General features: G+C 45.0%; 1 protein-coding gene across 4 annotated transcripts in view; it reads right to left on the bottom strand.

Annotated features, from left to right (window-relative positions):
* Positions 1 to 26,996, bottom strand: part of sdk2a (sidekick cell adhesion molecule 2a) — an 81,542-nt gene that overhangs the window by 7,154 nt on the left and 47,392 nt on the right. For 2 of the 4 annotated variants that reach the window (XM_044050899.1, XM_044050901.1), the window contains exons 6-42: positions 21,623 to 21,734; positions 21,019 to 21,209; positions 20,700 to 20,783; positions 20,381 to 20,575; positions 19,809 to 19,925; positions 19,481 to 19,648; positions 18,603 to 18,705; positions 17,785 to 17,961; positions 17,356 to 17,492; positions 16,580 to 16,727; positions 15,341 to 15,481; positions 14,800 to 14,981; positions 12,326 to 12,441; positions 11,897 to 12,092; positions 11,701 to 11,799; positions 11,016 to 11,207; positions 10,688 to 10,809; positions 10,460 to 10,569; positions 10,108 to 10,258; positions 8,923 to 9,160; positions 8,722 to 8,837; positions 8,433 to 8,622; positions 7,792 to 7,890; positions 6,268 to 6,462; positions 5,973 to 6,174; positions 5,243 to 5,346; positions 4,910 to 4,980; positions 4,648 to 4,783; positions 4,418 to 4,474; positions 3,684 to 3,785; positions 3,452 to 3,567; positions 3,188 to 3,374; positions 1,886 to 2,023; positions 1,157 to 1,339; positions 927 to 1,052; positions 667 to 831; positions 434 to 574 (exon numbers count right to left, since the gene is read on the bottom strand). In XM_044050899.1, coding sequence (XP_043906834.1) covers positions 434 to 574; positions 667 to 831; positions 927 to 1,052; positions 1,157 to 1,339; positions 1,886 to 2,023; positions 3,188 to 3,374; positions 3,452 to 3,567; positions 3,684 to 3,785; positions 4,418 to 4,474; positions 4,648 to 4,783; positions 4,910 to 4,980; positions 5,243 to 5,346; positions 5,973 to 6,174; positions 6,268 to 6,462; positions 7,792 to 7,890; positions 8,433 to 8,622; positions 8,722 to 8,837; positions 8,923 to 9,160; positions 10,108 to 10,258; positions 10,460 to 10,569; positions 10,688 to 10,809; positions 11,016 to 11,207; positions 11,701 to 11,799; positions 11,897 to 12,092; positions 12,326 to 12,441; positions 14,800 to 14,981; positions 15,341 to 15,481; positions 16,580 to 16,727; positions 17,356 to 17,492; positions 17,785 to 17,961; positions 18,603 to 18,705; positions 19,481 to 19,648; positions 19,809 to 19,925; positions 20,381 to 20,575; positions 20,700 to 20,783; positions 21,019 to 21,209; positions 21,623 to 21,734 — 5,307 coding nt within the window. The remainder of the gene's footprint in view (positions 1 to 433; positions 575 to 666; positions 832 to 926; positions 1,053 to 1,156; positions 1,340 to 1,885; positions 2,024 to 3,187; positions 3,375 to 3,451; positions 3,568 to 3,683; positions 3,786 to 4,417; positions 4,475 to 4,647; positions 4,784 to 4,909; positions 4,981 to 5,242; positions 5,347 to 5,972; positions 6,175 to 6,267; positions 6,463 to 7,791; positions 7,891 to 8,432; positions 8,623 to 8,721; positions 8,838 to 8,922; positions 9,161 to 10,107; positions 10,259 to 10,459; positions 10,570 to 10,687; positions 10,810 to 11,015; positions 11,208 to 11,700; positions 11,800 to 11,896; positions 12,093 to 12,325; positions 12,442 to 14,799; positions 14,982 to 15,340; positions 15,482 to 16,579; positions 16,728 to 17,355; positions 17,493 to 17,784; positions 17,962 to 18,602; positions 18,706 to 19,480; positions 19,649 to 19,808; positions 19,926 to 20,380; positions 20,576 to 20,699; positions 20,784 to 21,018; positions 21,210 to 21,622; positions 21,735 to 26,996) is intronic. The other 2 variants (XM_044050900.1, XM_044050902.1) reach the window with 1 other exon arrangement.

Raw genomic sequence — 26,996 nt, 5'->3', positions numbered from 1 at the left:
GCAGCAGCAGCGGCGGCGGTGTCACCTGGGATAATTCACAATCATGAAAATTGGCTTCTTGATACAGTGTTGTGAGAGCCACTCGCGCCGTAGTTATAATATAATTACTCTCAGTCGGACTAATGACCGCAGCACTAAGCCGCTGCCAAGACATTTATCCCCGCATCGATCCTTCAGTGCTGCAGTTCAACGTGAGCGACAACGTTTATGCATCCGCCCGTTTTCTGCTGCTAACCTTTACGTTCAACTTTTGCCCATGAGTCAAATTATGTAAGTGGATATCCGTAACTCATCTAACGGTGCGAGCCTTCACACCGTCCACTTCATGACACAGCAAAGACAAACACCAGTCGATAGCTAAAGCTGCATGCACACAGACAGAGAGAATTAAAACACGAGCGCTCCAGTGCAGAAAGTCGATTGTAGTTCCTACCTGTATCTGCCTTTTTGGTGTATTTTTTACTCTGGCCGCGGATGATGAGGATAAAAACAAGGAGGAGGATGAAGATGAGGCCCACCAGAGCAATCACCACCAAGAACCACCACTCCTCATAGAAGGGAGAAACCTTCTGGGCTGAAAAAGGAAAAATTACAGAAATCATTGAACACTTGAATAAAATGTGCTTCACATAATCGTCAAAATTTTGCTTTCGAAGGACAATTTACCTGATATGGACGGGGAGGGAGCACTCGGAGAACCATAACCGTAGTCGTTGACTGCAATTACTCGAAAATCATAAGTGACCCCTTCTCTCAGCATGTCCAGGTTAAGTGTGTAGGATGTGACCTCTTTGGGAATGTCTTTGATGAGGATGTCCCACAGTCCTTCATCTAAAGACAAGACGAGAACAGGGCGTCAATACATCAGGGCACTGCGGTCATCGCGGGCAGGAAAGAGTGGCGGCGTCTTAATGGACATGGCTCACCAGAGGGTCGGGCTTCGATGACGTATCTTGTGATGGGACCACGACCTTGATCGCCACTTGTCCAGTGAAGCGTGAGGGCAGTTCCATGGCGAGAAATAAATGGTTCTCCGGGAGGGCCTGGGGCTCCTGAGTTAGATTAAAAAAAAAAAAGAATAGTTAGAAAAACTGTCAAAATGATTTGATTACTGACATGAACATTAAAATAAGAAGAAGAAAAGAGAAGTGCTCACCTTCTCCGGGCCCAGTGGTGATGTTCGCCTCGACCTCGGGGCCATAAGTGAGCGTTTTAGCGCGGATGCGGTAGTTATAGGTGACTCCGTCGGCCAGGTCCTTGATTTTCATCCACAGGGGAGTGGTGCCCTTCACGTCGACTGTCACTATCTTACTGACACCTGGAGTGCGAGCAGAGGAGTCTGTACAAGAAACACTAAGACTCTAGACGCTGCTTTCTGTAAGCAACAGCGCTTTGTGCGCACAAGCAGACACACACATCTTTGCATATTCAACACAAAAGATGAACCACGCCAGACAGCTAGACACACCGGGACTTCATTTTTAAATAATAGACCAACTAGTATTCCCCGCCTTTTGCGACTCTGTGCTGTTGCGTTCTGGGCCCATTAGCGCAGAGCCACGGGACCACAGCAGCCTCAGCTCAGCATTCCACCTCTGCTCTCAATTACTCCACGATCCGGACCAGGCAACTTCACTTAGCTACCTATTAGCCACGTTTCTCTCGGCGAGAGTGAAAGCCGTGCAAACCCTTCACACATTTTCTATCAGCCACGCCATACATGGTCTACATTTATTCACGTAGCAGCATTACAGCACGAGTGTACGCAGAGTGAGAGAAGGAACACAGTTAATGTGACCAGAGGCTGTAAATCACCGTCTGAGAAAGCCAGCTGGGGAATGTCAAAACACGGCAGAGTTATTAGACTCCAGGCAGAGTTTCTCACCATCAACTGGTGTGCAGGGCTCATAAACCAGGCGATAGCCCTCGATGATGCCGTTGGCCTGTTTGGGCTCTCCCCAGGACACGTTGACCGAAGTGGTGGTCAACTCACTGAAGTGGATGAAGCTGGGAGCACTGGGTGCTTTTGGGCAGAGAAAGTGGTAAAAGTGGTGATGACAGCGGGATCCGAGACAAAAACACCGCACATGCGCTGCCTACCTACAAGCTGTAAGGCTTAATTACATTGACTTAGAGATATGCCACCATTGGTAAAATATCTGTGAGTGATACTGAAGTAATCAAAGGACAATGGAGCAATATTTCTCTTAATTCTGACACTTCTCTACAGATAAAACAACATTGCAGAAATACATCAGCGGAGACTGAAAAAGACAAGTATGAAAGGCAATTTGACACATTAATGAAAAATAAATTGGATGACATTAAAGGGGAATATTATGAGATTAAGAAGTTCCATCATTTATTATCGGGGCGAACAAATAAAAAGTGAGTCATGAAGCAAACTAATCGTTGACACTGTGACCTTGAGCCAGAGCCGTGAGAGTTTTGTCTGCTGACCCCACACATATCCAGCTAAGTGTCAGGATTTAGCCACAATTCTGCATAAAACTCACAAAAGCCTGTGCTGGCTGACTTCCCAGTACCCTGTGGTGCGTGGAGCCAAAATTCCTGCATGTGTTTTTAAGTTCTCAGCACTTTGTGCCCCTCACCAATATCATGGCCTTCAAGGGGGCGGAACAGACGGAAGAAATTTCTACTGTAAACCATTTTTGTGCTGAAATGGCAGAGGAGGGACTCTCACTAGCTGGTAAACACAGACGTCTTTGTGCAGTTGCAGCTAAAAAAAAACAAACCCTAATCTACATGTGTCTCTGGCGCTCTGTATTCATTGCTCCTCCACTGTCACTGGGATTCCACCTCCGTGGTTCGTCCCGGGGGAGGTGCCAACAGGACTCTGACGTCTCATGCTATAGCTAAACTATGTAATGAAAATGCTCCGTTTCTTGGGGAACAGGAGGAGCAGGTCTCTCAGTTTTTTATCTAAGTGCTTTAGTTGCATTTTTGTAGTTTTGCTTCAGAGAGCTTGACTCTACACAAGGACCAACAACAATGCTAAATAATGAGAACCACTGATGGTGCGAGTGATAGGAAGAGACAGCGGAAGCTATAAAGATGCACTATGACTTTAAAATGCTGCATGGTTCGAGTTGGAAGATAAGTGACACACATCAGTCAAGCACCAACTGTAATCTCTCTGCCAACATCTGGATTCGGTGCAATTAACCTGCTTGCTGAGTGCGCCCTCTGGTGGGCAGGGAGCGCGGTCCATCCCCTGCTGCATTGAAGGCCGCCACACTGATCATGTAGGTGGTGTAGCCTGTCAGGTTTTTCAGCTTCACCCCGAGCTCTGGTAGGAACAGAGTGCGCAGGCGCTCTGTCTCATTCTGGAGCTGAAACTCCCAGAAATAGATCTACAAAGAGAGCAAGAGTTGAAGATACAGACATATAAACATATAAACATAAATAAAAAGACATAATGTAAGACAACCTTGTAACCCTGAATGTCCCCATTCTGAGCATCCAGAGGTGGAGGGTCCCATGTCACATCCAGCTGTGTTGCTGTTGAGGACTGGACCATCACATTCTGGGGAGGGGCAGTCGGGACTAGAATAGAGCAGAGTGCGAAGAACAGCGATGGCGTGTGTTTTCATTTATAATTAGCAATTGTATCATTATTGCTTGACATTTAGGGAATATAAGCACAAATGTTAGAGACATACCCGCTTCCCCGACAAACACTTCCAGCGGCGTGCTGCTCGGACCCTCCCCAACAGCGTTATACACGCTGAGACGGATCTCGTAGCGTTTGTGTTTACTCAAATCTGCAAAAGGAGAATGTAAAACATTATTAGAATGGAGGAGTTGAGCAACAAAAAAAAAAAAGTGATCCCAGGGAGAGGCAAACAGTCACAGAGATGCCCATGGCAAGGCAATATTACAGATGCAACAGACAAAAATGAAGGGTGTAAAACACACACGAATGAAAAAAATAAAAATTGGGTGGTTGTGGGGACACGAAGAAGATTTGTCAGTGATTATCAAGCCCATACTGTATATATTCTAGATGTACCACTTTCTGTTTTTTTTACCATTTTATAGTCTTATTTTTTTCTATACTGTACTTTTTTATTACGTGTTTATTATTTATTACCTTTATCTTTACTGTCTTTGCTGCTGTGACGTCGTAAATATCCCCTCTGCGGGGCTAATAAAGGACTATCTTATCTCATCGTATTACAAAGAAGGAAAGGGAAACAATTGCAGGGCAGCTTGGGTAGATTAAAGCCATATACAGGACATATCAAAGGAATCGGAAGAGGCTCCTTAGTGGAAAGCACACTTTCTATGAATATGAAATACAAACAGCATTTTTTTTTTTTTGTTGCAGCTGCAATGGAACAGATGACACACGTGATGGAAGAGATACGTATACTGCACAGTATACAACACTTACTATCCAGTTCATATTGGGTGAGCGAGGATTCGGACAAATTCCTGACACTGTAAGGAGCTGGAGGTAAGGTAGAGGAGAACAAGGGGAGCGACAGGATCAGGAGAGAGTGGCACCATTAGGAGACTTGCATGCGTATTTAACAACAACAACAACAACACACTCTTAATGATCACACTGACACAACTTCAATACGAACACCGCCAAGACGGAGGGCGAAAAGATTGACTCACCGGTGAGATCGGCCCAGTCGGCAGAGGGACTGTTCACCGTGCGGACCGTGAAGCTGCGCAGGCGGTCGTAATGTAACTCGCGGAACCTGACTCTGAACCCCAGCAAGACTCCATTTATGTGATCCTCAGAGGGGGGCTACAGAGAGAAGGAGGAGTCTGCTTCAGGTTCACCTAACACTTCAGCAAATGCTGTTTTTTCATTCATTCATTCATTCATTCCTCCAAGTCCCAAGACAGAATGCCAAGTAATCCAGCAGTTTACCTGCCACCGGACCAGAACAGATGTGGTTGTGTGAGGTGTAACAGACAGAATTGTCGGGGCTTTGTCTGGAGCTAGAAGACAGGTGGGAAAAAAAAGAAAATAAAAGATGAGTGATGGTGTTAGCACACCAACAACAGGTGCAGAGGGTGATATATAATTTAAAGGTTCTCCAAGAGTACAGCTTGAAAGCAAACACAAGCACCGCTGTTGCAGACTGTTCACTGTGAGGATCTGAAGTCAACACGCGGATGTTAAGGCATGTGTCGATAATCCACTAAGAGAATGACGCAGATGTTGGGTCCGTGTCTAATGACAGCCGTCACAAGGTCTTACCATCTTGCAGCGTAGTGATGGCCTCAGTCTCCTGACTGTACTCGCTGTCTCCGATGTCATTGGTGGCTTTAATGCGAAACTGGTACGAAGTAAACGGCTTTAACCTTTAAAGAGGGAGAAAAAGAGACCGAGAGTAAGAGTGTTTTGACCCTCATGATTACAAGATGATTTTGTAAATGTTATTTAAAGATATAATCTGTAACATATTGTATTCAAATACCTAACAAATGAATTTAAATGTAATTTAAATGTAATATCTGGCAATTATTCCCGCAACAGCACGAGTGAAATTACCGTACGTTGGCTTTGATTTTCAATTTTTCTGACAAACTGTCAAGTAATCGGCTTTAAGTTGTTAATGATCGCTGGAACAGGCGATTACATGAGAAGCGAACAAGCACTCGCTCTCCTGTGTATTCCACAGTGTTCGCTGCATGACGTCTCACTGTAACTCACTGAACAAATGCACAAACACATTCGATAGCTATAACCTCCAGGGTAAAAAAAAACAAAACAAAAAAAAAACCCTATAAACATCAGAGCGACCACTTTTTCATTTTACTGTGTGTAATTGTCACTCACGGATCACGGCAACTCACTGCTGAGCGCAGCTGAGTGTTCTGCCACTGAAGGTCTCTGCCATGCTTCCACACTGCGTCATGACTTCATCACACTCGGTCTTATGTAACTGTTTTAAATGCAGTGAGTTGAAGAGTCGATTTATATTTACCTGTCCACGATGTAGGCGTGCATCTCGTGACTCACAGATGCAGAGTGGACAGTCCAGTTGCTGTCTGGCAGCTCTCTGTACTGGACGGTATAGTAACGAACGGGGGACAGGCCATCGCTGCCTGGTTCCCATGACAACAGCACTCTGCGAGCCTGCACTTCCTCTTGAGGCACGACAGGACGACTTGTGGGCTGAGGTCGAGCTATATTGAACGCGGTGACACACATGGTCACTCTGGAAACTTTGTATTTAAAGAGGAATATTTAACTGACATATTTGAAGCTGCAGTGTTTACCTCGCTTTTCTGTTGTCACCACCAAAGCCTCGGCAGCCTCCCCCCAACCTTTCCGTGTCTGGGCAGTGAGGCGGTACACGTAAACCGTCTCTGGCTTGAGTCCAGTCGCTGTGTACTGTCGTGCACTGGGGCTGAGCACGTCGACAGTGGCGGCGTTGCTGTTTGAAGAGTTTCTTCTGTACGTGATCTGATAAGCTAGACAGACAAACTCATATAATACATCGTCGTGCATAACAAAGCGGGAAAAAAAAATCTCGCTGCGCTTCATCGTCACAACCGTAGCCCACGGAGGAAGTTGTCAGAATAATAGTTTGGAGCTTTAAACATGTTGTTTAAATCAAAAGTAAGGACTTCTCTTTTTGCCTCCGTCTTTTATTAGATTTAATGTGGAACTATTCATATCCAACACTTCACTGTAGCTGCACCACATCCCATCTCACTCGACTCATCTTATTTTTATCTTCCTCTTTAATCTACTCTCTAAATCTTAGCCTTGTATATTTTATGTTGCCTTATATTTCATTTATATGCCTCTTATGTAGTAAGAAGAGCACTTTAAACTGTCTTGTTAGGGAAAGGTAGCATACAAATAATATTGTCTTGATTTGCCTGTTTTCATTTAATTTACTTAGAAATAGGGGCAGCACATATTAATGGACTTAAACAGTGATAGAAATACATTTGTCAGATTATAGTTGTGTTTCCATGTGCAGTCCCTCGGCAGGTTGGTGGGACCATCAAAAATAAAAAGACACTTAATACAAAGACAACAAAGAAAGACATTGCAACTTGATTGCACATTTCTCCAGGGTGGTATTAAAGTACGAGGATTGATCATTGTGAGAAAAAGAAAAAAAGAAAAAATAGCACATTGCTCATTTAGTGTTGAACATGTTCACAGGTTTGGGAGGATGTAAGCCACTCCTTCGCTTTGCCCCTAAAGGTGGCAAAGCTGGAGCTTTTCCTGACAGGAAGTGGTAAGCTGCTCCATAAAGTGCTACCGTGAAATGAAAAATTAAATTATTCATTTACATTCTCAAAGTTTAGGAGGTTATATTTAGGTATGAATATTGCAGTAATGATATGTTACAGGTTATTTTTTAAATATCTAAGGTTTTAAGTGCTTTTTAACGATGTCAGTGACCAGCCGGTATAACAAAAGCTCAAATGCTAAAAAGTGTAAGCACATCATGGTGAGGAACCTCCAAATTTTAAACCTTAACAACCTTTAAATCTTCTCCTCCAATGCAGATATTAGAAGGTTTTTTTTTATATTCAATGAGTGTGGAACATGTGAGTGCAAAACAGTAGTGAGTTCAGCATTTTATCCTTTAGTAAAAACAACGGCATCGTCTGCATACAGCTGAATATTAACATCTCAGGGAGATCATTTACGCACAGTGAGAATACGATAGGTCCCAGTATGGATCCTTGAGGGACTCCTACAGGGCAATCTAAGACTTAGACTTAGATACGTATGCCAATCATTTACTTAGGAAGAAAGTCTGTATATTGTTTACTCACCAAGGATAATTCCATTGGGCTGTGCAGGAGGCTGCCAGATGAGCCTGACCGATGTGGTTCTGACTTCGGGGAAGAGGATGCCAACTGGAGGTCCTGGCACTGTCACACATCAAAACACCACAGTACTATTTGTCACATACAGCCTTTGAGAACTAAATTAAGGAATTAACAATACAAAAAAAACCCAGAGTGAACTGTATTTTTCACTGTGTCATTCATAAAGTGTATATAATAATGTAAGTAGTCTGTCACAGTTTTACCAGTGCAATAATTGTTACCTGCAAACAGAGACATGCTGGACGGCGCGAGCTGTCAATGACAGTGGTTGCCACTTATGTGCTGAGCTCTTTACTTCTAAATGGGAACATAGGCTACAAAATTGACATCATGCTCTACTGAAGAAGAACTGAAACCAGGAGCTAAGACATGAACTCCCCAGGAAAATGTTTACTGGTGTTATAATTCAAGTGAAACGGAGGCTCATTTTCCCATAGACTTCTATTCAGACAGAGTAACCAGCTGTGTCATTCCCTGGTGGCTAAATGCTACTTTCGTCGTACTTCTTGGCGTCACTTTTCAAACCAAACGTCTACATCCCTTTTCATATAAAGTCTGCGGTTTCAGTGAGTGGGTCTGCTTACCGTCATCCAGCGTCCGCTCGAGAATGGACGGTGAGCTGCTCCTTCCATCTCCAATCCGTGTGAATGCGAGGACCTGGATCTCATACAGGACGTACTTGCCCAGACTGCTCAGCTGGACACTGTGGCTGGTGTTGCCGTCCACTGTCCAGAAGCTGGGAGCGTTGTCTGAGTCCTTTTCTTTGAACACAACCTGGGAGACAAAGGGAACGTTTGAAAAGAAGAATAGTTCATGTTCTTGACTTTGCTTTTTGGCTAGATTACTACGACTGTTGCGGATCACTAGATTGACCTTATAGCCCAAGATGAGTCCATTGCGGTCAGCCGCCGGGACTTCTCCCCACCGGACCAGGATGCTGCTGGAGGTGGTGGCAAAGGCTGACACATTGGTGGGACCACTGGAGGGCACTGCAGAGGGAGGTGAAGGTCAAGGTTTAGAACACTTCACACATGTCTCTCTATCTTTAATGTGTGTATGTATCCCCCTACTCACCAGACTCCCTGGTCCTGCCATGGACTGGTGGGCTCCAAGGTCCTGAACCAATACCGTTGATGGCCTGAACTCTGACCTCGTACTCCGTCCATTCCTCCAGGTCCTCAATGGTGAACTCCCTCTCCAGCCTGTCCATGATAACATGGGCAAGAACTCCCCCTTTAGACCCAGCTTTGGAGTATTGGACCCGGTAGCCAACAAGATCTGGATTCCCGTTGTACTCCCATTCTGGAAGAGGCTGAGAGAGAGAGACTGATTTTAATCTCCACAGTTCATAAAATAATAACAGCCTCCTGATCTATTAACATAAGCCTTTAAGAATAACAAAGATGATTAGATGTACTCATTTACTCTATATAACACTGACACACCTCATTGAACATCATAAGCCTGCGCCCTAATGCAAAATGTACTGTTTTTTTTTTTTTTATGGAAGCGCAAGTATTCTTAACATTAACGCGGACTTGATTCAGGTCTTCAAGACCTCCGAGGCAATAGCGATTAAGCGGATCGCAAAATTTTACTGCAGCTTTTGAGAGGAGACACCGTCACGATCAAGCGACTCCATTAATTTGCCGAGCTGTGTCACGCAGCTGACGCCACACAGCCGTAAAAATCCAGGTAACATGTACCATTTTTAATCCCGCAGGAGCAGCGGGGGACATCCTGCCACTGTCTCGCACGGCCTGGCACAGCTCACTGATTATAATGGACAGATGTGGCAAAGAATACATTCGGCCAAATACAAACGCAGAAGGCAAGAATAAAACAGAACGGAGTGCACCTCTCCAAAATATCATCAGTGCAATCTGTATTCATCACGCAGCGGCTGCAAGAGAACGACCGGACAGAATAAAACAGGATGGAATAAGCAACATTGTCATGCACAAAAGAATATGTAAAAATAGTGTGAAGTTTTTCCTGATACATTTGACAAAAATTGAGAGAAATGAATCACCTCATTTAGAGATATTTTTATAAAATGTGTTTTTTTAATCAGGAAATGAATACCTAAGTCATATTTAGCATTCAAATCAAATGTAAAGGCAGTTTTGTGAACACAAACTTCATGCGCGTCCATTTGTCTAATCTAAATCCAGACATACATATTTAAATCTAATGAAAATCTCATAACACAAACCTCAAACAGTCGGACCTAATGTGCAACGAGCTGTGACAACTCACCACCCAGCGGAGCCACAGGCTGGTCTCACTGGCCGTGCGGAGGGTGACATTAGCGGGGGATATGTCGGGGGGAGCCTGCAGGGTCTGGATCTTTCTGGAGGGCTGACTGGGCAAACTGGTGCCCACAATGTTCACCTGGCGCATTCGAAACCTGCGGGCCAGAGAAAACCCTGCTGTCGTAAACCAGCTTTCACTGTTTCATCACGATGAGATGATAATATGAGAAAGGGTTATAATTGAGTTTACATTAGATTGGATTAGAATGGTGACCTAACAGAAAATAGGTCATTGCACCGGCAGAGAATAAGATTTGTTTATGTGGGAAAAAAGTAAAAAAAAAAAAGCCTTCTACCTGTAGAAAGTATAAGGGTTTAGATCCAGGACCTCCAGTATTCTAGCATCAGGTTCATTAACCAGCTGATGAACCGTCAGCCATTCTTCATTCTCTCCTATTATGCCAATCTGAAACAAACAGCGAGGGAGCTATGTCAGTGACTAAATAAATGAAACAAATAAGCTGTGAGCAATACTAAAACATTAGGTTCTAATTATATTAAGTAGTAGATGTGAAGCGTCTAACCTGAGCTTCAACCTGCCAGCGGGAAATGGATGTCTTGCCATCATAGCCCGGCTTGAATTGCAAAGTGACGGAGCGAGGGCCAATGTTGGAGATGGCTAAATTGGTGGGAGGACCGGGCAACTCTGCAGAAGAGAAAAGACCAATTAAAAAGACATCCAAAACCACTGCAGCTGTTGGAAATACTTAATAGAAATCTGTTGAGTCGCAGGAGGTGAAACGACTAATTTAAAATCCATCTAACATAGTCAGCGGATATTTCAGCTAATTAAAGCTAAATCCAATTTCCAACTTAAAGTCAAATGGCTCTCCTGCTCATTTGACAACTGACCGGGCGGAACGCCAGAGGAGATGGTGGAGGCCGAGAGCTGACCCTGGCCCTTGGAGGTCATGGCTGCTACCTGGATGGTGTAGGTGGTGAGGGCGGTAAGACCTGTCACCTTATACTCCTGAGTCAGGTTGGGCAAATAATGGGTCACTCGAGTATTGGTCCTGTTGAACTCCTCCCAGGAGATACGATAGCCTGGAAGAAGAGTCAAATCCCAAAACGTAGTCGTCAAGCTACGGGTGTAACAACAAATGCAGCTCAAGCAGTGTACAAGCACTAGAGGGGAATCTAGAATCACGAGAGCAGAGGTCTCAAACTCGAGGCTCGTGGGCCAAATGCGGCCCCTCAACTGATTTCATGTGGCCCTCCCCTTCATATAAAGTTATGATGAGTTATTTGATTTGATTCATTTTGCATAAAAAAACATTTTTTTTGTGAACTTTATATCATTCCATATAAAAACAAACACTTTTTTTGTGTGAATTCTGTAAAAATATTTTCTAATAGTGTATAATTTTAAGCTCAAATCACCCACGCCTAGTGAATAGTTGTTTTATTCCTGTCATTTTAACTGACTGAAAAAGTCAGACTAACAAAATATTATTTATTTTTTTGTTAACTTACTGACAGTAACAGCCTCGTGCCACCTAAACTGTGTACATGAGATATTAACATCTTTCATAGATACCCGTAAGAACGCCGTTTTTCTCCTGTGGCTCCTTCCAGCTGACTTTTAGCGAGGTGTCCAAGATGTCAGTGAAACTAAGGTGTCCCACAGGACCAGGGGCTTTAAAGGAATGACAAACAGTGGTAAATGAACAGACACATATTCATCTCTGTGTCTCTGCAACAGCCACACGGTATCCTGAAAGAGAATGACTTACTATCCTCGTGGGTGCGTAACCGCTGAGGCGAGCTGCGGGGCCCGTCTCCCGGGGTAGTAAAGCACAACACTGACGTGTAGTACTCCGTGTATTTTTTAAGGCCAGAGGTGTAGCCAACATGAATACTATCCTGGAAGTTGGGGCGCACCGTAACCATGGCGACCTCATTAGCATGACCGGGTTCCCATGCCAACAGCTGGAGATGGTGACAAAGCACAGTTTTCAACAAAATGCCCCAAGAGAGTTTTTACGACAACACGAATACAAACAGTAGATGCAGTGAAATAAAGAAATTCTATATTTTTTGGGAAATCTTTTCAAAGTGAAACTCTTCCTACAAGTTTATGAAAACGACTTCATTTTGACGACAGGCTGCTCTTTTACCCTCTGACCACTAGAGTGCACTGGTTGACAGGTGGGGCTGCTCACCTTATATCCTTGGTTGATTCCATTGATAAACTGAGGGCTCGGAGCACTCCAGGTAAAACGCACTGTGGTGGAGTTGACAGCCTCGGCTTGTACATTTCCTGGTGGCACAGTGGGCACTGATCCAGAGCAAGGACAAAGATATGAGAAAGTTAGAGAGAAGGGGTGGAGGGAGGACAGTCAGTCAGAGAAGGAGGGGGGTGGGGGTGTTGGGAGGGCTGAAAGACAACTAGTGATGAGATGGGAAAGAAAAAGGAAGAAAAAAAAAAAAAATTCAATTCACACAGCCTCATTTAGAGTGTGAGAACCAGGCTAAAGCAACTATATATTTTTTTTTCTTTTAGCTCATTTGCGGAGGGAAGAATATGCCAATCACACAGGGTGTGAGAGCAGTTGCCTCAGGCGGTTTCCAGGTGCTGCCTGCAGCAGTTTGTTTGAAGTGAGCAGTGCCATTCTGATGTAACGCCGGAAAACAGTCAGGGAGTCACACAATAATGACGCTGATTGGCCGGCGTCTGGTCTCCCTCAAACCTGCGCTGTCCTTGCTCCTGTTTGAGCGCATTCAAATTCAGATCATGGACTCCTCTTGTGCCTTTAATGGAGTGAGTGATGGAGACGTCTAATTAATGAGAGCCGAGCTTAACAACACAAATGCCGTGTTCGCTGCCACTTTTCACTGACTGTGACTGGGGTGATGAAATAATTATTATTTTTTGCAAGGGGAGCCAGACGGAGGTAAAACGGTGATGCTTGCCATTCCTTGCAGGTTTCGAAGTTTTGCTGATTAAATGCAAAAAAAAAAAATCTTTGTGGCTCTTCTTCCTCTTCTCTTCTCCTTCTTCTTCTTCTTCTTCAATGCGATTATAATAAATGGTTAGTTTACTTGCAGATGCGGCAGTCTCTAATTTGGACTCCATCATTTGTCACTTCGCTGATCAATCAGGCATCAGAGACAGAGAAGATTTAATACTAATGCATGCCAGACTGCCACCGCAGCATTCAAAGTATTTTGCAATCATTCAACCAAATGAAAACGGATAGAAACAGAATAACAAAGACGCATTTTCGACTGACAAAAAGACATAAATATATATATATATATATATATATATATATATCATTCCATGTATAGATAATTAAACGTATAAATGAACTCACACTTGAAACCAATTGAGAGACAAAACATCCGTCTCTCTTAATGACTGCGTCGGAGCACGGAGTTGAAAAGTGCAGGAGGAAACGCTCGCTCTCCTTACAAGTGCTCTTGAGAATATTTAGTGAGTCTGGTGCGGAGGATCTCTGTTCGTGAGGTGGATTTAACATGACGGGGATTCAGTGTGAGTGAGTTAAGCCTCGCAAAGCTTTAGATACAAGTTAAAGGAAATGGTAGCGAGCACAGTATCGCTAACCTGGGAGTGATGTCCTTTTTTTTTTTTTTTTATTAAATTTAGTTTTTGAAGCTGCAGCATTTCTTAAACTGTAATCTATGAACTGACCTTTGTTTAGGGAAGCCAGGGAAGAGAAAATGATCTAATCCTCCTCCAATAAAAAAAAATTGATTAACCTTTTAAAATGCTGATGCATTAGTTATAGCCTACTTAGGCAATAAAGCATCTAAATGGGTGGTGTGTAACAAAAGTGCATTGATTTCACGCAAATGTGGCTTTCGTAGACGGACTCCTACAATTCCTGATTGTCATAAGTCAGAATCTGACCGTGATCCAGATGGCGCAGTCACATCCTCTGAAGGTTTTGGAGTAGACAATGGAAGGGGCAGAACATAAGGTTTTGAAATCACTGGGCCTGATGGAAACGCGCCGCTGTGACACTGTGTAAAGTTCACAATATGTCTTCTAATTATATTACTCGGCACGAGCGACGGCAGCTTGCTCCGGCAACAAGATATGTCACAAGTCAGACACACATCATCACCTGGTGATTCATGTGCAGGAGCAGTTAAATGTGTGCACAGAGGAGCTGCCGACGTCTCAGGGCTTGAAGTGTTGCCATCGGGGGGAGGAAAATGAAATAAAATTAAACAAGGAGACAAAAATAAGGAACGTGATTCAGATCGGGGAATTAACACGGTAAAAGAAAGGACAACAAAAAAGGTGTAAAAAGGAAAATGGCTCCGGTGCAGCTCTTGCCTCGTGTGTGCACATTATTTGCTCTCGAGTATTGTGGCATTTAATGAAAGATTAACCACACGGAAAAGAAATAAGGTGTGCTGAAAGGTAAATAGCACTTATACGGCGGTGTGGACATATATCGCTGTTGTCTTAGCAATCTGTGTGAGTCACCCTTTCAAGATAAGCTATGGATTCATAATGGTGCCCTATGTGTATATATATATATATATATATATATATATGGCCCTTAATGTCATTCCCTGGTATTAAACTGCAGCCTTAATATTGACAAATCCATCGTAATAACAGGTAATAAATAGTATTTAGGAAACCCAATGAGCTTCTCACCTCCTTGCAGGGTCCATTCGGTAACTTTGTGACTGTAGGTGCCCCTGCCAGCTCCATTATAGGCTGCTACCTCCATCTCATAGTTGGTCCAGATGATGAGGTCCTCCAGGAGGAGACTGGTCTGGTCTGGGTTGGTGATGTTTTTCATTTGGCAATCCACTGGAAGCCCAGACAGGCAGTACCTGGCAACACAGGGAGTAATTGACACATGGAAGAAGCAGTACACACACACACACACACACACAGAAAAAAATCGCACAGACAATACAAATATATTTGAACTTAGAGTCCATGAAAAAATTGAAAAAGAGGGGGAAATCAACGAGAGGTGAGCGGTTACAAGAAGAGAGGTGACAACAGATGAATAGGGAGGAGAGAGGAAGGTATTTAATTGACACCAATTACTTCATTGCCGCGGTGATTGAGAGTGAAGCGAAATGGAGAACAAGAAAAGGAGCTGACATAACAGTTATTATCACATTTGAATAGACAGGCGCCAACCATTGCAAAGAAATGAGGCCGTTTGTCACGGTCTTCTTACCTGACAATGTAGCCCTGGAGTGGACCATTCTGATGGCTCTCCGGGGGTGGCTGCCATTGGATAATGATGGACTGGTTGGTGCGTCCACTCGCGAGCACTGTTTGAGGGGGGGCACTGGGAGGCTCTTCGGGGAGAGTAAGTCTGGCATGATGATAAAAGAGACAAAGTGTGAAGCTGTGCATTAATTATCACGAGTTTCGCATATTTCCATCACATTACATCATGGACATCAAATCATAGTGAACTCCACTTTTTTTTTCTTTTTCTTTTTCTCCTCCGCCATACAGAAAAGTTGGCGGCGCGCCTTTGTCCAAAACATACTCCGTAACACTGTCCACCGAGAGACGTCGTGCTGTGGCATAACAAGGATCAAAGACGCATTGGTAAGAAACGGCGCAGCAGCACAATGGAGAGACAGTGTGAGCGAGAGAAAGATATAAAAGAACAAGAAAGAGAGATCGAGGCAGACTTTTCCCTTAAGTCAATTTAAGATGACATCTTGATTTCTTCCCAGTGCAGCAGAGCACTGCTCTGGAGGAGATAAAGCTGAGTGTTTAGGATCAAAGAGGTGTGCCGGAGAGATGCCTCAGAGAAGCCCTGTACTCTCACTGACACTCAGTCACCCTCCTGTGGTGTACACTTGTCTGGGCACATTCACAAAGAAACTCAGGTCTGTGGATGAGTGCGCGGTTCAAAAGGCGCGCGGTCGGTAGCGACAGCTTTCATTTGCCGGTGTTAAAAAACGGCAGCGGATGGGCCGCGTCCACGCCGGAAGGGGTCACGTGGCTGCGAAGAGCTCGGAATGATTATGACCTCTTCGTCTTACAGCAGTCAAGACAATTCACTTCCTCTGCCTCTCTCTCGCCTCTCTGTATTTCAGTCATGAAGTTCAGTGGAGACAGTTAATGCGAGGGTAAGAGACGGCACTGGGTCAGCACACAAATCAAGTCTTCACAAAGTGCAATTTCAGCTCATTCGCAGTTTTATCTTGAAAAAAGGCCCGTCCCGAAAACTGGCTCGTGTCTCCCGCACTCTGAGAGGAGCGACGACCACAATGTGGAACGGACTTCACTGGAAATGATCATAGAATTGTTTTTTTCTCTCACTCAGAGTGCATGGTGGTGGTGGTGGTGGTGGGGTACAGGCTGTTCCAGGGCAGTAAAGGTCGACAAAGTTGAATGAAAACAGAGCCAGACTCGCATTTTAGTATTCAGTAGACATAGCCGCATCAGTACCCACCGGTCAGTCTCTTTGCTGAACTGGCCCCTGCCCACATCGTTGACGGCGCACAGGCGGAACTGATACGAGCGCGCGGGGATGAGGCCGCCGACAGTGACGCCCGTGGACTCGGGCTCGATGTTGGCCAGCAGCACCGTCCAAGGAGCATCTGAGAGCGCACACACATAAAGACAAAGCTCTGAGCAACAGTGAGCGGATGGTAAATGACCATGTAAGAGCATTAACGTTCTTTCTGGATGAAAATCTCTCTGCATATGTTTCTTCCCCAACTCTTATTGCACACCATTTTCAGTAATCACAATGCAGCCACTGATAAAAACAACAGGTCATTCATTTTGTATACTCCCTCTCTAAATAGCAGATTGAAATTCAATTACCCCAAAAAAAAAAAAAAATAACAAACCCCAGATCCCATCTGCATTCTCTGCTCATTTTCCTCTTAATGATCCGTCATCTTCTCTGTTTGCTCGGGCTTTGTTGACAAATGGTTGACAATTCACTCTCCACGGGTGAGTGTTCACATTTCTTTGATTTTTATCAAATGAGAGGGAAGATAGGCGAGGGTTGGACATCGACACAATTTGGTGAGGCAATTAAGTTTTAGCCACTGCAGAAGATAAGAGCTGCCAAAAATGGGACTTATTAGCAGAGGGAGCAAATGAGTGCTTCCAGGGAAGGGCAACCGAGTCACGACATTGCCTTTAAAATGACCATGAGTATTGTGTGTAGATAGTGACCGCGGTGCTTTGTCGGCATTGAACGTCGACGCCACTCACTGTTTTCGGAGACTTCCAGGATGTAGCGGATGAGGGGGCTGTTTCCATCAAAGGCCGGGGCCCACGTCAGGTTGATGGCCCTCTTCTCCGTGGTACTCAGCACCGCTATTGGGTTTTCAGGCGCATGGGGCAGTTGCCTGCATAAAATGTGTGTGTGAGCGGAGGGGAGGGGTTGAAAAGTGATAAAGGCAAATACAATCAGACAAGGGAGGCAGCAAATAACCGAGTTAAAGCGCCACACGGAGAGAGAGCCCTGCATTGTAAATATCAGAGGGGTTTGATAGATCGTAAAGGGGGAAAGTGATAAACCACAACAGTGAAGAAAACATCCATCCATCATGTCCTGCCTGGTCAGATGTAAATAAGAGAAGAAAAAAAAAATACAGACACTAGATAAGACTGGGGGAGACATGAGGAAAATATGCAGACCTGACTCTGAGGTGGGCGCTGTGGGAGTCGTTGCCGCCGACTGATGTCACCCTGCAGGTGTATGTTCCGATGTCACCCGACCACGTCTGGGAGATGTGCAGGGTCCCGTCGGGGTCGAGCCGCAGGCGGGGCGACGTGTTCACGTCAATCACCGAGCCGCTCTTCTCCCATACATGCCTACAGTAGAGGTGTGCACATGTGAGTGTTCTGCACACACACTGTGTCTCTCGGTGTTGCGTCAGTAAATCTTTTTTTGTGTGCTTTGTGTCAGTTCACAGACCAAAAATAATAGAAGGTGCTGACATGGATGAAAAGCCATCTGAGGCTGATGGTTTGGAATCTGAAAACTGTTTCTCCCTGTCTCACACACACACACACAGTAAGGAACCTCTCCCTGTCACAAACCTCCACATACACATGCACATACAGCATGCATGCACACACTCGGAGGCTTGGCTGTGATTAATTGCCCCTTTTTTTTTCCAGCTCTCGAGCTAATCTCCACTGTGTTGTGTTTAATTAAAGGCGCTGTCTGAAGTTATTATGCTGTTTACATATTCATCTGTTTACCCCGCGATCTGATCAATGCGATGGGCCCACAGGTGACAGGCACTCTAATCACTGGGCTCCATAGACATAATTCCAGTCCCTCTGAGACAGATGCGTGTGCGCACACTCTATCATGCTCAAGAGTGACTGAAAGGCGAGAGGAAAGTGATGGCCTCATTCCTCAGTCTGAGTCTGGAAAGTTTCAAACTTCTGCCATAGGAGAGTGTGGAGACATTATACATTTATACATATATATACGTCGCCATTACCTAACAGTGACACTGGGATCGTTGGTCACACCGCAGGTCATGACAGCCTTGGTTCCTTTGATGACACTCTGGTCTTGCGGGGGTTTATTGATGCGCGTTCGTGCTGCGAACACAAACAGAATTCGTTATTATTGAGGAGAAAATGCTCGCCTCGTCTTTTAAATGAATGCCTCGCTCTGAAAGGGGCCCGGATCGCGCCGTGTGCCGTGAGGCTCTCGAGAGCCGGACGTGGGCGCTAGCGGGAAGAAGAAGCCTGTATCCAAGTGGAAAGGGAACTTGGCTTGTAACCGGAAAGGTCGCCGGTTCAAGTCCCCACCAGGAAAGGGTTGGGGTTACCCCTGAGCAAGGTACCCAACCCCCATTGCTCCCCAGGCGCTACTAAAAATTAAAAAAGATGAATAAATACACTTAGCAAACTCATTTGGCGACGCACTCACCAGCCACTTCACTGGGTACACCTGTTCAACTGCTCGTTGGGCAGTCCGCCAACGAGGCAGCAACTCCGTGCACGTGTACATGGTCAAGGCGGCGCGGTGGCGCTCGAACGGAGCATCGGAATAGGGAAGGGAAGGTGATTTCAATTATTTTGGCATGAGTATTTCAGAAACGGCTGATCTCTGGGATTTTGACACAATCTTTCAACAAGCCCTGGGGTTTACGGCGAATCATCGGGAAGAGGAGAAAAATATCAAGTGAGCCGCACATCGCCGGGTGACAGAGCGAGCAGCACGTCAAACAGGACAACAACAGGTGCCACGCGTGTTCCTTGTGCCTAATAAAGTGGCCTGTGGGTATAGAGTGGTCTTAACGATGAGCTCCTGGAGGTGCGAAAATAAATACAGTCAGTAAATCAATGTCCCAGCTTGTGTTGTACTTACCCCAGACCACTAGATCAGAAGAAGCCTCATCGATGCCTCTGGAGTTACTGGCCATGCACGTGTACGTACCAGCATCAGACAAGTGAGAGGGACTGATTAGCAGGCTGCCCGACTCAAGCAGCGTGAACCTGGGCATCTGGACCGAGCCGCTGGCCAAAACACGTTCACCTGCATGGAGGGGAGAAGTGATTGATGGAGAGATTAAGGTATTGGAGAAATGTCAGGGTAAACAAACTGGGGCTTGTTTGGTAGTGGCAGTAAGAATCCTCTCCTTAGCTCTAACACGGAAAATAATGAACCACTCCAGCCCACAGAACCTCACACACACCTTTCTGCCAGGTGATGGCTGGCCGTGGAGCTCCTGACGTCTCACAGTGCAGAATGACTGACATGCTGTCAATCACGGCGCTGTCAGAAGGACCAGTCGTGATATTTGGAGCGATACCTGGGAGGGGAGGGGTCAGTCGCAGAGAGAGGGAGAGAGAGGTGATAATGAGAGACATAAACAGCCTCCTCTCAAATAATAAAGCAGATGGCGGCTGAGAGCTTAATAGGTTTGACAAAACTGGTGGTTGTCAGGTCTCATTCTCAGGGGCAATTGTGAGGCTCTGACAAGGGGCCGCCGTCTCCTGCACATTCTCTGATTCATAAATAGTCAATAATGTCTCAAGCATCCAAGGTGACAAATCTGTCACTGCAAAGAGATGCACAGATAGAAGGGTGTAGGAGGCGAATCAGAGAGAGCGAGAGAGAGGGTGGGGGGGGGGGAGAAAAGAGGATTAAAAATGAGAAGAGAGGAGCGGCAGATATAAGAATAAAAAAGAGGGAGGGAAGCGGGGAAGACGAGGAAAGTAAAGCGGCAGACATGCGAGCTTTGAGCGATGTTCAAGGGCGACATACTAGTAACAGCGAGGTAGGTGTTTGTCTGGATCTCTCCTGCAAGATTGCGGGCGAAGCACTGAAACATCCCAGTGTCGTCTGGCAGGAGACCGTTGATCTGTAGACTGCCTCCCACCAACACCCTGTACCTGGGGATCCTCACCGGACTGATGGGCACCGCATCTTTATACCACACTATGTCCGGCGGTGGTGTGCCTGCAGAGGGAGGAGGGAGACACGATTTCTTTTTTTCACCCCCCCCTCGTCATTGAGACCCTCTTTTTATTCCTTGATGCTTTCTTGCATGTTCGCTCACAGCAGAAAAACAAACACCACTAACCTCGAGCCTGACAGGGGATATCCACCACCTTTTCCATTTCTGCACTGATGTGACTTGGCGGCTCTTTGACAAACAGAGGAAACTCTGTTTCAAAGACAAAGATAGTGGTTCATTAACGTCTTTAAAAACAACTCACGTCATCTTCTTTTTTTGTTTCCTTCTCCGGTGAATGCGCATTTGCACCGCTATAGATAACAACATCAACTCAATTACTGCAATACCACATGATAGATGTTCTCTCTCTATATGGGGAAGGCATGCTGATGCAGTATTGGGATTATTTATGCTTCAGATTTGTCTCTGCGTGAGTTTTATTTACCTAGAACATGCAGGAAGGCCCCAGCAGTGATGGAAGGGATGCTGCTACTGCGGAGCGACGCCTCGCACTCGTAGTAGCCGCTATCGCTGACTGCTGGCAAGCTGATGACCAGCCGACGGCCAAAATCTCGGATCCCTCTGCTGACCACAGCCCCGTCTTTCCTCCAAGTAATGCTCATTTTGACGAGGGGTCTGAGAGTCGAAAAGAAGGGGAAAAAGAGTGCATGGGGATAGGGAGCGTGGTTTTTAATACAGATTCCTATTCTGTTTCAAGGTTAAAAGGCATTGAGGGAGCAATGGGATACATCTGTCATTCTGATTAAGTCTTTGAATTGGAGATAATAGTCAGAACTCAGGGCTGGGATTGTGTGAGAACAGAGTGAAAGCCTTGAATCAAAGGGAAGAATGAGGAAGAGGTACAAAATGAAAGATGTGCAAAACATTTCCCTATCATGTTCAAACAAAAGATTTCAAGACTCATTTACATCACAAAAATATCACATCTGTAGGTGAGAGGAGGCGGGGGTGTATGTGTGGACGCCTGTGTTTGGGTTTTTTATCTCCTCTGTATCAATGAGTCTCCGCCTGAGAATAGATAAATGTACCTTGCATTGGCGACGCACTCCATGACGGCTTCATTTCGCCCCACCGTGACGCTGGTGTTCCTGGGGGGGATGATGATGGCGGGGGCGATGGGGTCTACGGGCCCTCCAACATCTGTCACGTGTGGAAGCAAATGGAGGTAGATGGGGGAAAAAAAAAAAATCAATTAACTACATACGCAGACCTCAGACCTAAGACCTGTGGATCTGCCTGACGTGGCCAACTGAACATGACTGGCGTCGCACAGAGCCTGTCAATCTGTCACCATCACCTGCAGGTAGCCGGCACGCGATAAACCAGCTATTAACACCCCCCCCCCCTTTACTTTAGAACGTGGTCCTAAAGCACACAGCATTTCCTCAGTAGCGCTTTAACCCAGGTGTTAGAAGCCATTATGTGGCATAATTGAGACAAACATGAAAGGCGAACAAATGTAGCACCATCACTCACTGGTTTCACGGAGCCTCCAGCCAACCATCGATTCCCTGCCCTCAATCAGTGATCTCTCTCTGAATCTCATCTCATTCCCCACCTCCCCAGAGTATGACTGTGGGCCCGCGCGCTTATACGTGTAATTGCGTGTGTTGCATATGTGCATGTGACCCCCACAGGGCTACAGCAGGTTAACCAGTGGCCCCTTAATCTACTTTTTCTCATCACTATTGTCATGTCGCGCCACTGCGTTGTGAATCATGCCCTTACACATCCGGCAACACTGTTGTGGAATCTCAGCGGCGTGAATGAGAAAGCGTCTTCCACAAAACTCTGCTTGCATGCCGGAGCAGACGCCCGGCGCGTTATTGCCGCTTGCCTCTGATTGCTTCATTCAATCGCCGCGTCCCGTGAGGTTTCATCACGTTTGTGTGAGCACACTTTTGCTTAACTCGATGACTTACAACATTTTGAAATGAAATTGGATCCATTAGTGTACATTCCTCTTTGCAGTCACAATTACTTGCATTTAAAAGCAGTCATTTTATGCAATATGGGGATTAGGTAAATTGACGGTAGGTGTGAGAGTGAATGGTTGCTTGTCTCTACAGTGCCCTCCAACAGTATTGGAACACTGAGGCCAATTCCTTAATTTTCACCATAGACATTTGGGTTTTGACATCATATGAGACAGGATATTGATATTGTCAGTCAGTCATCATCTAACCGCTTTATCCTCTGGTGGAGGTCGTGGGGGGTGCTGTGCCAATCTCAGCTACATCGGGCGATAGGCGGGGTACACCCTGGACAGTTGGCCAGTCCATCGCAGGGCCACACACAACTAGAGACAAACAACCATTCACTCTCACACTCCTACGGTCAATTTAGAGTGTCCAATTTACCTAATCCCCACATTGCATGTTTTTGGACTGTGGGAGGAAGCCGGAGAACCCGGAGAGAACCCACGCACACACGGGGAGAACATGCAAACTCCATGCAGAAAGGCCCTTGTTCCAACCGGGGCTCGAACCCGGGTCTTCTCGCTGCAAGGCGAGAGTGCTAACCACTACACCACCGTGTGGCCGATATTGATATTGGAACAGATTTAAAAAGGATTCAAGTGAATAAGACTTAATATATAGTGGCAAATCCTTTGATTTCAATCCCTGCATCAAGCCCGTGACCCACTGACATCGGCGAACTTTTGCATTATTCTGCTGTGATGCTCTTCCAGGCTCTCACCGCAGCCTCTTTCAGCTGGGCTTTAAAATGCGGATGCTGGAAGTAAAAGCTGAGATGTTCATCTTTCGTCTCCTATTCATCTTATGATGTCAAACCCAAGAGCCCGAACCCGGAGAAAACTGACGCACACACGGGGAGAACATGCAAACTCCATGCAGAAAGGCCCTTGTTCTTCTTGCTGCAAAGGCAAGAGTAGCTTCAAGCACAAACACAAACTTCATTTGGAACCAGTCCTCAAAACAACATATGATTATTAATGACTTTCATCTGTTGCCATTAGGAAAGCATTTTTAGATTAGCCTGTATTTGAAGTTTGATTGAAAGAAAATCAGACTGGTCAACAATAAAAATACAAGACATGGTCAATTTATCTTGATGAATGCACTTGGACTTCAACTTAATCTATCCTGGAGTAGATGTGAAACATCTGTATTTTTTGCATTTCCTGAATGTGTCAGTATTTTTAGTCTTTACCATGTCAGGATAAACGGTCACTGTGCACTACTGCTTGCTCTCTCGCTTGCCTTGAACGGCCCCTTGGGGAACATACAGTGTAAAGCAAAGTGGAAATACCAAGGTAATAATAAGAATAATACACATTCTATTTTACTCCACATATTCGTGGAATTGGATTAGTGCCAAATGAAACAGAAGAAGAAATACCATATAAATATCAAACAAAAATATGAATGTGAGAGAAACCTGTCAATAAAACTTACAACGTGCTGCAGCTGCCGTACCATCTTGGGAGCATTATTGACACAATTATTAATTAGCCACGATGAATCAATCCACACTGAGCGGCTCACTTTTAAGTCACGAGAAGAGTCCAGAAATTTAACAAAGACAACATTAAACAGGCTGCAACGATTCGCTCAAGTCCAGAGGATTTAAGCCTGAAAATCACTTTGAAGTTATTGGCTGAAAGCGAGTGAGGGAGATTGTTGTGGGGAGTTTGAAAGTTTAATTCAGTGATCAAAACGTACATGAACAGAGAAAAGGAGGAGATTGAGGGGGAAAAAAGTCCATCTTCCACCAAGAAGAGCTGACGATGACGAACAGTGAAGTCGTGTCCAACGTCGGTTGTTTCATTGCAAACATTTGAGGCATTGTGTTCATCAAACGTTTCACAGATGTGTGTGAATAAACAAACAAATAAACACAATTTGTCGCCGGTTTCCAGTGACACGCACACACAAAAAAAGGAAAATCCATTTGACTCGTCAATGAACGCGTTTCATTTTTCCGAGGACACGATTGGTCCTTTGGCACACACTAATGAATGTACTGCAGTTCATAAACTCTCCTTGTTGAGAATACCTCAAGTGTGTAATCTCCTAATTAAAGGGGGAAGGTAAACAACATGGTGACCTGCATCACAAATTCACTCGGTGAATATCGCCAGCACTGCTCACACCTGTGTCTGTGTCCAAAGACGAATGTCAGCCCAGTGCCCACTTATTTTTCTTTTTTTTTACCCAATGTCCGTTTCCTTTTGACTATTAGATTTAACTTTCTCTCATTTATATGCTCCCCCTGGAACAAGATGCTCCCGCTGCTGCATATTTCCCCCCCCCCGTCTCGTCTCCACAGAATTGCTAAAATGAACAAATGCAGCTGTAAAAACCTTATTGACTTTCCAATGCAAAATACCACTTTCGTGATCCACAAGGTCAGATCCAGAGATATTGGGTATCTGGTCCCCACAGACTGCTGCGTCATGCGTCCTGAGCACTGAATTCCAAACAGAGTATTAATGATATGATGGACAGACGCCGGAGCGAGCGGGGAGAGCTGTGATGTCAGAGCCGAGCCGCACCAAAGTGAACAGGTTAAAAACCTTATGCGACAGTCAAAAGCAGACCAATAATACAAATCATAAGGGATCTCCTTGGCGAAAAGACTTATAATATGTGGTATAAAGTGGTATTACACAGTCAATAGTATATTCAGAGCCAGGTAGTTGTAAAATGCATTCCAATACTTGCATATTATACTGACTGTTACTAGTGTTCACATCCAAGTAAGTAAGAGCAGGTGGAACCATCTTGTTTGGATGAAAAGTGGTGTTAGTGGGTGGCAGGACGAGCAAGCATCAGCCTCGGCTAAACACAAGTGTTTTGACATGACGCCCATGAGCGAGTTCGAGAGAGACGCTGACCTTCGTCGCTCTCTGTTTGTCAGTGTCATTTTCATAAATCGGCTTTTTGTGAGGCACAATTAAACTCCGCTTCCACTTTATGGGGCTGTGTGCACACACACACACACACACACACACACACACACACACACACACACACACACACACACACGACTCGGGCAGAGAGCTGCTGCAGGAGCGCCACCTACAACCTAAAACACGCACACACACCTCACGACTGTAACTCACTGAGAGAGCCAGAGGTTAGAGGGCCACGGCAGAAGAAGAGGACAACAATTGTTATGTGGATAATGGGTATGACTACGCCTGTTGTTGGACAGAGAGGGAGGAGATAGGAGGGTGGGGGGAAGTGAAAGGATGGTCAGGCCAGTGGAGGGTGCTGTATCTGTTTCTGTCATCTTCAGATGACCCCAACCTGTTGTGCTGAGGTATATATACATATATATCTATATATATATATAGATATATATATATCTATATATATATCTATATATGTATATATATAGATATATATATGTATATGTATATATATATATATATATATACATATACAGTACATATACGATGTCACTTCCTGTCTATATCTATATAAATTCCATGTCCATGTTTTAGTCGCTCTAATAAAGGCTTTTTAAATTTCCCACAACAAGACTGCCTTGCTTTTCAAATATATAATATCAAATGGCGGCAGAGCTCCGTTCCTATTTCCTCTTTTTCCGTGAGTGCTGATGCGTTGAGCTTAACCATAATATAAGGATTCCTAGCGTTTTATTACACATACATTTTAATCTGCAACACAATCTGACACAAACAATCCTCTGGTGAGCCATGAGCTTCCCCCCCCGGAGTGCACCCCAGTGTGTATGTGTGTGCAGTGACGTGCGGTCAGGGGAGGCTCGGTCATCATGACAAGTAAAATGCTAACAACGATAAAAGAAAATCAATTTGTCCACTTGATTGTTCTATACATTAGTTTTCTAATTTCTAGGGTTATAATCGCTGAATTTACTGTTCAAATACAGCGAGGCAGCGATGAGCTCTGATGGCGCTGTGCCCCACACACACTGACTGACGCGGGCACATTGTTTTGACAATATACATGTATTACACATGCTACACGTTCCACAGTCTGTCTAACATATTTAGTGAACGTGTGAGAAAATGCACTGATCGGCCGTAGTACCGTGCACTCAGGCAGCGTTGAGCGTGTGTGGCAGCTCATCGCTGCCTCGCCTCACCGTCCTTCCCGGGAACGGGAAATGCGTAAATTCAGCGATTTTGACGAATAAAGATAAGACCATACACAATTTTAAATTTTGATTTAAAAAAAAAAAAGAGAGATCAGCCAAAACAAAAAGAAATTCAATATTTTCGTTGATTAAAAGCTTTTAAAACAACTTAATGTTTCAATTAAGGTCAAAAGTAAAATATAAGCTTGTATTTTAGATTCATATATGTGTACGTCCGACGAGTGCCTCCCCAGTCATGAACCTCACTGCACGTCACTGTGTGTGTGTGTGTGTGTTGTCATGTGCACTTAC

Source organism: Solea senegalensis, linkage group LG19, assembly GCF_019176455.1.
Source record: "Solea senegalensis isolate Sse05_10M linkage group LG19, IFAPA_SoseM_1, whole genome shotgun sequence".
In the NCBI taxonomy this organism is placed as follows: Eukaryota; Metazoa; Chordata; class Actinopteri; order Pleuronectiformes; family Soleidae; genus Solea; species Solea senegalensis.
This window is presented reverse-complemented; position numbering and strand designations above follow the sequence as displayed.